Source organism: Aptenodytes forsteri, unplaced genomic scaffold (genome assembly GCF_000699145.1).
Source record: "Aptenodytes forsteri isolate BGI_AS27 unplaced genomic scaffold, ASM69914v1 Scaffold257, whole genome shotgun sequence".
NCBI classification, from domain to species: domain Eukaryota; kingdom Metazoa; phylum Chordata; class Aves; order Sphenisciformes; family Spheniscidae; genus Aptenodytes; species Aptenodytes forsteri.
The window spans coordinates 10190901-10204549 of NW_008795194.1; the positions used below are offsets into that span (position 1 = coordinate 10190901).

Consider the following 13649-nt stretch of genomic DNA (forward strand, 5'->3'; position numbering starts at 1 on the left):
TGCCCCATCCCTGGAAACATTCAAGGTCAGGTTGGACGGGGCTCTGAGCAACCTGATCTAGTTGAAGATGTCCCTGCCCACAGCAGGGGGGTTGGACTAGATGACCTTTAAATGTCCCTTCCAACCTAAACTAATTCTATGATCTATGATTTATATCTCACCTTCTTTCCAAGTGATTTTTCTCTTTCTGCTTGGCAGAGATACTTGTTTTAGGGATGTTCCCATGTGGTTATCATGGACAGGACAAAATAAGATACCATATTTTGCAGGATTGTTGCTGACAAGATACTTTCTAAGACAATGTATAGGTGCTGTCAGGTGCTTGGCTCCCCACCTCACTCCTCCATCCTGGTCCTCTGACTGTATTCCTTTTCAGTGTCATATAACTAGTTGCCTGCAAGAGGAGACTCAAGCACAGTTAACTGGTGTCTTATTCAAGGATCCACCTCAACTACCAGGGTACCAGAAGTACTCTGAAATAGCAGCTCTGAAATGCCTGTCCTGTGGTCCCCAGGTCCTGGGCACCAACTCTTTCCTTCTGCACACCTGCTTCTGTTGCACAGCACTTATTGCTAACACGGGCAAAGCTGTTATCTCAACTGAGGCCACAGCAAGTGTAGCTCTATTGACAAGTCCCCCAGCATGATCCTAGCAGGCCTCCTGCCTCCAGCTTCCCTCCCTTGCACCCCTGTCCTGTACACAGCCAGTGTCTTTCAAAGCTGTGCCTGCTCTTCTTTTTAGCAGTCTTTGGATGTGATGAGTAAGGCAAGAAAATGTATGTGATTAAAGTCTAGATAGCCTCTGCTCCTAGAAGGTTGTGAGAAGCTGTGTGTGCCTGCAGGAGACCTCTCTTCTCATGAGCAGTAAAATGTATGTTTTGGGGAGCAAGGATGAGAGGAAGTTGATCAATAATGTCACTGAAATTCCTTTAACATGATGGGAATGTTATTTATCACAGCTGCTTGTTTACTAGCACCATTTGGTATGCTCTAATGCATTTTCAAGCGTGCCCACATCCTTCTTTGTTGACAATGTCACTTGAGAAATATGCCTCGTAAAACCTATTAATTGAAATTTATAGTGCTGCTCACTGCAAGGCTTACATGAGCATGATTGGCTAAGGCCCATCTAGTATTTCAAGCACAGTAGAGGAGAAATGTCATATAAAAGGACATTATCTGTTAAAAAATAGTTGTGTTATGATGGAGTATTTAGGAAAAATGCAGAATCTTGAACTAAATATTGGCTGGGTTTTCCATCTTCAAAATAGCTGGAGTCTGGCTGCTTTACATGGATGCATTATCCACACTCAAATCAGCATCGCGTTAGCTTCCAGTTTTGCATTTTAAAATGCAGGACAGTATAAGAATCTTTCCAGGCATGAAAAGCCCTGACATATTCCCCTGACTTAGTAACTTGCATACGTCAACATTCGTTTGCTCAAGCCGCACTCTACATAGGTATAATTGTATCCACTGATACAGGAGACGGTTTTATATTGAAACAAGTTGACAGACAGCTTGTGCTGATGCTGTGGAACTGTACAGTGTGTCGGCAGTGAATCTGAGCAAAATGAGGCGTTACAAAGAGGCTGCATCCACAATGTTTTGACCATGACTGATGAAGGTGTAATTTGTTTTAATTTTCATGTGGTAAATTAGAATAGGAAGAATTCAATTACATGCACTAAAATAAAGATGGTAAAGTCCTTGCAGTTTCCACAGATACTTGGCAGTGAATCTATTACAACCTAATTTCTCTGTTTAGTAATTTTAAATGCTTAAGTATCGGGAGTGGGAAGTCATATCTGTGATTTAAACACAGCATACTTGTAGTTTAATCTTGGCTTTGATACCAGTGTGCTAGAGTTAGGCTTTTAGTCTGGCAGGTGAGTTTGGTTTCCTAGTTCTAGGTTGCCTCAAAATAGGTAACGTGCAGAGAGTTTATCAAGTTGTTTGCTGATCAGTTCCAAATACTTAGAGTGCAGTTTCCGTCCACATCATCTGCACTGCCTTTCAGTATTTTTAAAACAGGGCAAAAGGCCTTTACTTGGGTAATCAAGCAATCTTTATAAATCTATCTGAAAATTAAATACAGGCTGGGTTGGGTAAATGTTAGGTGTTTCATCTCTGCAGCCCCATATATGTGGGTGGCTACTGAATGGAAGAGGTGACAGACATGATTACGCAGAAATGACTGAAAAACAGGGTTCTGTCAGGTCTAGTAGGGGAAAAAAGAAGGTGAAATTTTAAACTCTCAAATAGGGGAGTATTTGCAATAGCAGTCCATTAAGAATAAGTAAATGCTTACGTCTGCCTCATGGTGCACTGATGTTATAACTCATGGTTGCAGGCCGACAGATGACAGCAATCAGCCACCAGGCAGAGGAGTTCTGTCCATGCATGGTCTCACTTACGGAGTGATTCGAGTGGACTCTGAAGAAAAGCTTTCCGTTCTGACTGTCCAGGATGTTGGCTTAGTGATGCCAGGAGGTAAGGAACTTTCTTTGAAACTTACTATGATTCATCAATTTAAGTAATTAGCTGTAAAAAGTCATAGGTGGGCATACTTTGCTGTTAGACAACAAGCTTTGGGATTAGAACACGTGTACTTGAAAACATTTTAGTCCAAAAGCATTACCTTGTAAAACTTCATAGTTTGGAAATCCCAAGATTTCTTCTCTCTGTTTACCTCCATGGCTGTCCTTACTCGCATTAGTGGTGTGCTTTAAACAACCTGTCACCACATCAGAACATCCATTCCTTAACTGTGAGATACTGGTACAGAAAATAAGAAGGTTGGATTCTGGTGTCTGGAGGCTGTAAATATGCATAAGCCTGACCCAGGTGAGACTCGGTAGTGAAAGTTTTCATAACCTATGCTAAGGATCAACAAAATTGCTATCTGAAGGCTTGCAGAATGTTTTTCCAAAGGTCTTATGCTATCACCCAGTTACTAGAAAGAGGAGGTAGGACTGAACAGTTCATGTTGATAAATTCAAACTGAAGCCAGTGCTTCTAAAGATGAAGATAAGATTTTTCATAAGAGCTAGATTTTAAATGAGATGTTATAGAGACTAGGAAAGGATAATGCTGTAGTTTTTCGTAAGAGGATGGCTGTTATGCACCAAAGGGATAAAACATAATGATGCATCTTACAAAATTTCAGTTGAAAAACTTAAAATAAAGGAAGATAAGATTGGTTGTTGTCTAATAGTTATCGTGTAAGATATTATTATAGATGTGCCATCTTGCACTTCATACTACATTCTGATCATTTTAATAAACATGCTCCTGTTTATCCTCAGCGTGAGAGAAAGGTTGTTCAAGATTCTTTACACTTGTACTTAAAAGACATGCTGAGTCATTCTTGGTCTGCCTTGTTCATCATATCCTCTTTCCAACTGCAAAATCTACACGTGCTGGACTCCTACTCCAGGGATTGTAGCTAAAGCAGCATACTTGATTCTTATTCACATGGCTCACACATAAAATAGTGCTTCTTCCTCAGACCAGTGCTTTCTAATCCCTCCTGTTTAGCTCCTGCTGTCTGTGCAGTCCTGTAAGACCGGTGAGAGGGAGTCTGAGCTCTGATAAATTCTTAGTAAAACAACCGTACTAGTCTCCTAGAATATCTTGATCTTTCATATGGTGTTACTTGCTACTTTGTGAGCTACTTTCCTGGTTGCCTGCCTCCCTGGCGGTATAATTATTATCAAGAACTCCATTCGTTAGGTTATTTCATTTTGCACTGACTGCAGCAAATCTGGTCTTCAGTATGCAAAACTGGGAACACAATCACATTTCACAGTATTACTGATCAACTGAAATTTTAGAGAGCCAGGCAAATTAGGTTTTGTTATCAGTGTAAAGACTGAGTTTACATAAAGATCTTTGCATTCTTTGTGTAAGTATTATTTATAATATAAATAACATTTGATAATGTTGAACACCTTAATGTTTGAGAAACCGATTGTTAGACATTGGAGACTACATATAATCTATTTGTTTATGGGAACTCCACCACAGTGTCTTTCCCACAGCATTTATATTATTCTGTAGTTCATTTTATAATATTTTTTAAAGTCCTTTGCTCTCCCTCTAGCTATAATGTGTTCAGTGAAGCCAGATGGAATTCCTCAGCTCTGTAAAACAGATGAAATAGGAGAACTTTGTGTATGTGCTATTGCAACGGGTACATCGTATTATGGACTCTCGGGCATGACCAAAAATACTTTTGAGGTAAGCTGTCCAAAAAATGCTATATAAAATTCTTCCTTTTTAACTTTTTCTATTTCAGGATAATATTTCACATAAAATATTGATAGTAATAATATCAGAATAGCAGTAATAATCAATACTTGTGGCTTGGGTCCTAAGGTACTCTAGCCAGATAATCTGCACTGAAGCCCATTTCATTAAGTGCAATAGCAGATCTTTATGTGGGTTTAGTTTTGGCTTTGAAGAGCTTTTACTTTAATTTTGAAAGAAGATACCAGGGGCTGAAACAATCAGAAGGAAATCAGGAAGAAAGACAAAGTTCAAAAGGTAGTATTGTACAAGTCTATGAGCTAGCTACGTACAGAATTTGATTGTCGCAACCAGTAGGAAGGCTGCTGGGTATCTTTAAAAAGCAGTTTCCAACATTTCCACAACGCAGCCAGTGTTAAAGGCTTGCATTTATACAGAATCCTGACAGATGCAGTCTTCAAGAGGTATTTGAATAGCAAAGATACCTTTTCCTAATTAGTCCCCACCTGCTTTTGTTTGAAATGCCTTAGGTGAAAGGCTTTTTGCTTTGTGGAATCTGTTTTTCAGTAGGTTTCAGCTCCAGTGCAGACAGCTGTATTGATAGCTCTGTTGTACCTGCTTACTTGTTATCACTAACTTCTGCTGAAGCCAATATGAAAGGCTTAACAAATCAGAGAAATACTGAAAAAATTTGAGCTGAGATTTTTATTAAGTTCTGATCCTTTTCTCATTTAATAGTTGAGAAAAAAGTTAAGAAAACATTTACATTTACATTTCCCTTAACAAATGCTCTGATATTACCATTTTTAATAGACCAAACATGACTAATATCTCCTGCAAAATGCAGATCTGAATGTTGTAAACACTATACATTAAATAATTAATGGAGACTAGTGGATACGATTCTCCATCCTGCTATTGAAGCCACGAATCCTACTATGCTATTGTGATCTGAAATTTGTTGATAGCTGTTTGCTGTGCTACAAGTACATTCAGCAATACCCAGTGTGAATGATAATCCCAGATTTGACATATTTCAGGGTAGAAAGGTACTTATGTTCATTTTGCAGTATGTGCTGTAATTGTAAAATCATTCATAATTCATAACTGAGTCTGCAGTTTAACAGCATATTTAGATTGATTTAGATTTATTCCTAATGGTAAGCAAATATATTGCCATTGAGTGAGCAGGACCACTCATTTTTAAAGTTAAGCATGTTCTTAGGAGCCCTCTCCATGTGGGCCTCTTTTCTCTTTTACTCTGTAATTCATGTTGCAGGTATTAGAGAATCAGAGTTTTGTGTTCCTGAAGTGAATGATGGCTGAGGATGTATAAGCATTATATATTCAGTAAGTCACACATGGGCATCTGGCAGCAGAATTTGACCTTTCTTTTTAGATGAGCCTTGAAGGACACTACATAGCCATGGTCTTCCACTTGCCATTGTATTAAATAACTTGCCTTTAGACTCTTTCAGTTTAAAGAAGCAACAGTAGGAAAGTGTGGTTGTGTCAGAATGCAGCTCAAAGTAGCTCACATGCCAGAAGGATAACGCCGTGCTAGTTAGGATAGGAAAAGTGGTAGAAATCTACCCTGTGGAAGTCACATATGCATCTGGTATTCAAACATTTAGAGAGGCTCTGTATAGGGCTGTATTTTCACTTTCAGACGTGCTACAGAAGGCATTATCACTGGTATTGTGAGGACTTAATTGACCTTAGATAAAAATGTGGTCAGCTGCAAGAGTCATTAATGTACAGTACCTTAAAATAGCTTCACTTCTAGCCTGCTTATTTCTCTATACTGTGCTGGAAATGAGCATGAGGTACTGAAAAGAACCTCTACTGTAACGTTTATGATTTAGTCTCTCAGGTAACCTATACATAGCACCTCAGGTTAGCTGCACTCTGCAGAGCGTTTTTTTTAATTCAATACTGTTTATGTTGATTTATATATTTTTTTAAGGTCATAAGTGATCTACAGAGCCACGGTTAGGGAAAATGTGTATGGTAAATAGAGTGGGACTGAAGTTGCTGGAACTCGGGTATTGAAAATTACACACACTAGTCTAGGAGTTTCCTGACACTCCCTTTATGGTCAGTGAAGAGTAAAGAGCATCACCAGTGACCTATTTACTTCATTCCAGAAGAGCCATCTGAGGGAGCATGCCTGAAATATTTTGCAGCATGATCTCCGCATATAGAATGGAAGACCTGTGTTTCTCTGTCTTACAGGTGTTTCCTATGACCAGTTCTGGTGGCCCTATCACTGAATATCCTTTTATAAGGACCGGACTACTAGGCTTTATAGGACCAGGTGGACTTGTCTTTGTTATTGGCAAAATGGATGGTTTGATGGTTGTCAGTGGAAGAAGACATAATGCTGATGATATTGTAGCAACAGCACTGGCCGTGGAACCAATGAAATTTGTCTACAGGGGAAGGTTTGACCCTTTCTTTTCTTATATTATGGTAGAAATCCTTATTTTGCTTAGACCAGGTGTAAGTGACCCAAAATGCTTTCAGAAGGCAGTGCCTAATCTGCACTGGGCTTTCTCAAAGTTGCTGATATCAGTAAAATAGCAATGATACGAAATTTCTTTGCGGTTTCCCTACATTGCTGTTTATATGGCTAGAACCAGGAGACAGCAGAGGGAAACCTAAGACAGTGTTGAGGCAGATACCAAGGTCCAAAACGGTGATTATTAAAATTTTCTGTTGAACAGTTGGTTAATTCTGAAGGTGTTGACTCAACAGAATCCTAGCTTTCCAAGTTGAACATTTCCCATGTGTCTAACACTGAAGTTCTTGAACATGACAGCAGTTCCTTGTGTGACCTTCCTGAGGTGCTGCAACTGAGCAGGAGACATCTAAAACTTCTGAAAAGCCTAATGCAGTAACATGTGCTCACACGTGATCACACAGCAGACCTCTCACAAAATGATGTTGCAATTACTTTCTCTTAAGGTGGGGCCAAAGAAGGTGCTTATGCTGGCTGTTATACAACAGTTTAACAACAACCTCAGTGTGACCCAAATGTAGTGCTTTTCTTATCCCAAGAAGGTTCACTTCTCCAACCCTGCATTATGCCTGTATTTACATGATTCTAGAACAAACCCCCCTATTTCTCTTCCAGAAGTTATCCAAAACTGTTCTTGTTGCTTTTTCCCCATAAATAAAATACTAATTGATGCACAGTTGTCTGAGTAATAAGTAACAAAATCATAGTTATGGAGGGTTAACTTAGAAGACAGGTTTTTCCATCTGTCCTGGCACTAAGTACTCTTCTCTCCTTCTCTTCTACAGAATAGCAGTGTTTTCAGTAAGCGTGCTGCACGATGAAAGGATAGTTATTGTTGCTGAGCAAAGGCCAGATTCCACAGAGGAAGACAGTTTTCAATGGATGAGTAGAGTTCTCCAGGTAATGCTCTTTATGTACGTTTGGAAGCTATTTTTTCCTGCTTTATATTCTTTTTATTGATCTTTCAGGCCCCCAAGGTAACTGACATTTGTCTTTGTATAATTGTAAGTCCACCTTCAGTTGCACTTGCACCTAATGAGCACAAAATTAGATTCTTCTGAGTGACAGTTCCTATTTGGGCCACACATATGCAAAGAGTGAGCCTTTTCCTAGTCAAAATGCTGTAAGAAAACAGGGATGAATTGAAGTAAGTAATAGCAAGGAGAGAGTAGCATATGGTTCATAAGGATATAGTCATTCATTACTTCAAAAGGGTAATGAATGAATGTATTATATACTCGTACTGTCAAAAGCTACCAAAGTCTCTGACTAAACAGTTATTGGCACTGGTATGGAGTTGACCTCATCAAAAGTAGATATACGTATCTGAGCTAGATCTCCAGATTTTTTTTTTAATCAATGGGAGAGAATTAGGTGTTTCTAGTGTACCATGTTGATAGCTAAAATAAACGGAATGAAACACAGCCTAAAAATGCCAATTTCTCTCCACTGAAATGAAGGGAAGTGATTGATTAGCTCAGATGTAGGTATCTACAGTGAGGTTACCTGCATAAAGGACACCTATTGTGAGGAATTCCATTCCAGCTGTCTGGTGGATCATGCAAGGCACATAACTGCTGTGATGAAACCCACCTTGGTGGTGTTGTGGACACTTTGACCACAAGACAAGCTACTGAATACTAAAAAATTCTGATCTTCTCCTTACATATAGCAGTCCAAGTTAAGGCAATATCATTAACTGTACTCAAAGTTTTTTCAACTTGAACGTCCACACACAAAAAATGAGATACTTTAGATGGCAGTCATCTTCTATCTCCTCCATCTCCACGGTTAAGCCAATTCTCACTCAAAAGCAGTAGGTTTAATGGAGATGTAGTCAAATGAAGTCTGTCTGTTGCTACCTTGTGAAATGGTCTCTGCCTACAGCTGGTCACCTGTTACTTCCACTTCCCTTGCTTACCTTCCTTTCTATCCTTCCTCAAGGACTCTTCTCAGGTAAATATATTGCAAACATCTTTTTTGCTTTACCCAAGAGCCAAAGAAAAAGATCCCACGCAATTCAGAGAACATGTTTTTATTCATTATTGCTTTGTACTGAATAAGAAAGGGAATCTATCTACAGTATCCTTGAACAGACTGAACAAATAAGCTTTCATCCATCTCAAGACAGGTTTGTCTGCTCTCTTGATTTAGAAGGTAACTACATTTCATACAGCTAGAGGCATCTCATATTCACAGTAGATCTAAATTATTACCAAGAAAAGCTAGAACCTCTAGCTTGTCCATCACACAGAAAGCCTTTGAAACACCTAGTAGCACCTAGGGCAACCTATTTTAGAAGGAGAGGCTTTTGGATTGCCCATGCTTTGACAATTTTTGTCAAGTAACAAGCTCCTAAAGAAAAGGTTGAAATTCTGGACTTAACACTTCTCCAGTTTTGTCAGCTGAGTGTTTTTGTGACTTTTACAGAAATGATGTCTTACACCATCATAGTCAGTAGAATTAAGTACTGAACACTGTGAAAGTCCGGTGTCAAGTTGCTCCTGCCAAAAGTCAGTTATTATTCTGAGTATGATCAAGTCACAGCAGTGTCTGGGAGTGGTAGGCCATATATCAAAGTACACATATGTACAGAAAGTACACCCCTGTGTGAAGTCTTCAACTCTGGCATGCATCACTATGTGAAGAAATTTCTGGTTCCACTTCAGCTGAGAGCAGAGATGGAGGACAGAAGCCAGGAACATGTGGGATGCATTGTGCCTCCTTCCCAATCAGATTTTTAATGACAGATGTCAGGAAGTGGTAACCAGTTGTATCTGAATCATCTGCTACTGATGAGCAACGTAACAATATCACACTTGGGTCATGACTCTCAATGACGTCCATGATAACAAACTACCAAATTGCTACTCATTTATGATGATATTTGTGAGACTCGTCTGACTCCCTGCGTGTGCTGCCCTGTGCCAGCCCTGCCCTACACTGCCTGCTTCTGCTGTGCCTTGCTGTGTCTCTGCATCTCTTCCCTAGAGTTGAGCTGCATCGATTTGCAGGACTTGTTTCCAGTGGGTTGCACCTTGTTCTGACTCTCCCTGACCGTTCCTGCTCCTCAGCAGAGGGCTGAAGGACAGTAGAGCTGCTGTACGTATGGGACTATGTTGGACTGCATCTATGGGTTTTAGCAGAGTCATGGTTGGGAGAGTGGTCAGGCTGGGTAAAGAGTGTCTTGAGAGTAGTGGAGGAGTGTGGTTTTTTAGTGACAGTGTGAGTGAAGATCCCACATTTAGTCAGATGGATCCTAGATATTCATTCATCTCCCAGACTGCTGCAAACTGATCTGACCTTTCAGGCCCAGTTGGGGCTCCTGTACCTGACAGACTGGATGTTAGTTTTACCAGTGCCAACGCACTGGCAGGACTTGACAGGACTAGGCAAAGCTAGGAGATCTACTGCAGATCTGGAGAGTGTCTGCCTGGAGAATTTTGTCAGAATGGGATGTTTTCTTAGCTTGAACAACATAGCAATCTGGACTCTGCAAGTCCTGGTATCTCTAATCCATTTTCTCAATGAAACAGAGGGATAAATATTTCAGATACTCTGTTTACTTCTGGCTGGACAGACTAATTTCAAAAAACAAGCCATCTCATCAAGAGGCATAAATGCCAGCAGTATTAAAATTGACTGGTACTCTTCTCTCACAAAATTATATGGCTCCGTTCATTAGGGCTCATCCTTGTGAAACAAAGTCATTCCCTGCTTCAGTGCCAAATTCCAAAGTGTGAAAGGTGACAGTTTGGAATGACCCATGACATTTTATCAGGCATTGTGCTGCAGAGGTAGGTATCGAAGGAGACAGTTCAGAAGTCACGGGGGAATCATTATATATAACACCCCTCATCCCACCCCAGCTGAGTATTGCTTTCCATTCAGCAACTCTAGGAGCCACACTGTCGTATGTTTGAATAAGAGTGGTTACTTGCCCCATAACAGTTTTCCTTCAAGCTGATGTCAGGTGAGGATCCCATGATTTATCACTGCTTTTCAGAACCTACAAATAACATTATGATTAGGAAGTTATGATGGTTTCTGCCAGAAGCATGAGACATTGTGTGTTGGCTGTCATATATAGCTCGCTTTTGCTGATCTTTCAGGTAAGGTGTATGTAGACCAGCAGCAAAGTCTTCCAATACTACCATGAGATCTACCACTACTAAAACTGCAATATTTGTGAAATGAGTAACTGCTTTATTATTCTTTCTTATGAAATTTTGCAATCAAATAAATAAAAAAAGAAGCAAACAGAAGCCAAAAGCAAAGTATTACTTAGAGTCTGTGTAGAATTAATCCGTAATTTATTGGTCTACACTTAAGTACATAACTATAAATGATTATTTGATTCTCAGAATATAGATTATATCTTCAAGGCAACAGATGTATGCGTTCACTTTTCTCACAGTTAAAAATTAAAATGCAAGTTAAGTAAATTATCTTTTTGAACATTTAACTACTCATTAGAGATGCTGTCTGTAAGTTGTTTCTCAGTCTGCTTGGATGTCTGAAGTTGTTTTTTTAACTCGCTGCAATTTTTGTTACCAACATAAGGAAAATAACCAGTTAAAATGTGTATGGAATTAAAATCTTAAGTGCATGGATATTCATATTTAACTAAATAAATTACATAGATACTGTACATTATAAATTTTTTGAAAGTGATGCAGTTTACTCCACTTGTCAGACAATGAACATGGTTATTATAAGATTCAAAGAAGCTTATTTTTCAGGTTTTCATTCAACAGGGTTTTTTTCAAGTGGATGGTTTCATAGTTTTCCCTTATATTGTACCAATTCCCATTCCTGCCTGTGGATCTTTTACACAGTAATCAGGGAGTGAAAGAGTTTCTTAGAAAAATTTAAAATATTTATAAGCTACATACATCAGTAAGTATATGGTGATATACGTGCAACTTTTGAAATTTTTTTTTGCTTTGCAAGATGGACTGGGTGTTCAGTTGATAGGAATCCTTTGAACTTTAATTCTGAGAAGCGCGCCGGTTAAAATCACTTTCACATGAGTTGCCAGCCCATCTTAGTAATAAATCTCCAGGATACGTGCTACTAACGTGTGCCTAAGGGATGCCTAGGTAGCATTTCTTAATAGATTTCTGTGTATTTATCACCAGGTTTTTGTTTGCTTTTTTATCTTCTGGAATGAGTGTAATAACATCAGTGTTACATTTCCGTCCACCTGTTCCCACTGAAAAGAACCTCCTTACCACTGACATTGCTGAAGTGTCTTTCCATTGCCAGTTAATTATTAGGGTTGTTTTATGCAGTAATTCAGAACAACATGTGCTTGTTGTGATGAAAAATTAGCCTTTCATTAAAATCGACTTCCTGCTTTTTTTAGGCTATTGACAGTATTCATCAAGTGGGAGTCTACTGCTTAGCGCTCGTACCAGCAAACACGCTTCCCAAGACGCCGCTGGGAGGAATACACCTGTCAGAAACCAAACAGCTCTTCTTGGAAGGATCACTGCATCCTTGTAATGTGCTGATGTGTCCCCACACATGTGTAACAAACCTGCCTAAACCAAGGCAAAAGCAACCAGGTAAGATGAGTGAAGGCAAAGGGACCATGACTTAAAGCTGTGTGTTCATGGTACTGTATGGAGCAAAATCAAGTAACTGTTAATGCAGGTGAGAATCAGCTCGATCAGCTGTTCCTGTTAAATATATCAGGTGTGTTAAGGACATCATTGGTTTTGGCAGAAGCTAGAAGTACCTTCACAAAGATGCAAGGAAAAATGCTCCAAAAACCTAAGGTCAGTAAAGATGAAGACATTTTTATCACTCTAGAAGGCACTGCTGAGACCATACCTGGAGTTCCTTGTAAATTCCTGCTCAGTTATATTTAAAGAGGATGGACTGAGACCGAAACAGAGAAAGATAAAATCTTGGCTTATTTGAAGGCTGAGTCTGAAAAGTAGAAATAGAGAGGAAGAGGACACTAAATAAGTATTGGAAGAAGAGCAAATACTTAAAAACTGGTCATGAATAAATTAAACCCAAGAATGAGGATAAAGGTTTTTACCTGAGTAGGGAGGTTCTGGATTATTCTTACAGCAGGTATATTTGAGAGAAAACCCTAACTAGTTTTAAGATGGTTCTTCAGAAGTTCTGCCACACTTTATGAAGAATATTGGATGAAATGATACAGCAAAGCACTGACTCAAATGACCAAGAAAGCCCTTGGAGCCTGCTGTAGTCCAGTCACTGGTTATTCATGCCCAATGAACAAGAACCTTTTTAGCAAATTTTTTACTTTGAATCCAATTGCAGATTTTAGTACTCAGATTAATTTCAGGGATTTCTGGATCTGTAGCCTCAGGCTTAAGACCTGAATTCAGCTACGTTATACTAAGTGTTGGTTACTTTCCGCTCTGAAAACCAGCTTGAAAAACACTATGAAGTGTTTTTACCCTCTGGATCTCGAATATGGGGACTATCCATCATGAATTCAGTGCAAATTTGCCAAAACCATCAGAGTGTTTCTTTATTTAAAACCCTTGGACAAATGTTTCAGAAATCAAAACCATAATCTTAGTTTGCGGGTACTGGGACTGTCAGAGGCTAACAGTGACTTCCCCTAACTTAACAAAAGCAATGAAGCAAGACGAGTAGATGAGGCACTTAGGGACATGGTTTAGTGGACATGGTGGTGTTGGGTTGACGGTTGGACTCGATGATCTTAGAGGTCTTTTCCAACCTCAATGATTCTATGATTCTATGAAGCCTTTAACTGCAGTGCTCAATTTCGTATTTCCTTGTTGCTGCTTGTCGTGGTTTAACCTCAGTCAGCAACTGAGCACCACACAGCCGCTCGCTCACTCCCCACCCCACCCCACCCCCCCGGTGGA

The 13649-nt window shown here is 39.5% G+C and overlaps 1 protein-coding gene across 1 annotated transcript in view; it reads left to right on the top strand.

The window, feature by feature from the left end:
• Positions 1–13649, top strand: part of DIP2C (disco interacting protein 2 homolog C) — a 166119-nt gene that overhangs the window by 84466 nt on the left and 68004 nt on the right. Inside the window, 5 exon segments of the mRNA XM_019471878.1 lie at positions 2353–2492; positions 4105–4241; positions 6486–6694; positions 7557–7671; positions 12140–12341. Coding sequence (XP_019327423.1) covers positions 2353–2492; positions 4105–4241; positions 6486–6694; positions 7557–7671; positions 12140–12341 — 803 coding nt within the window.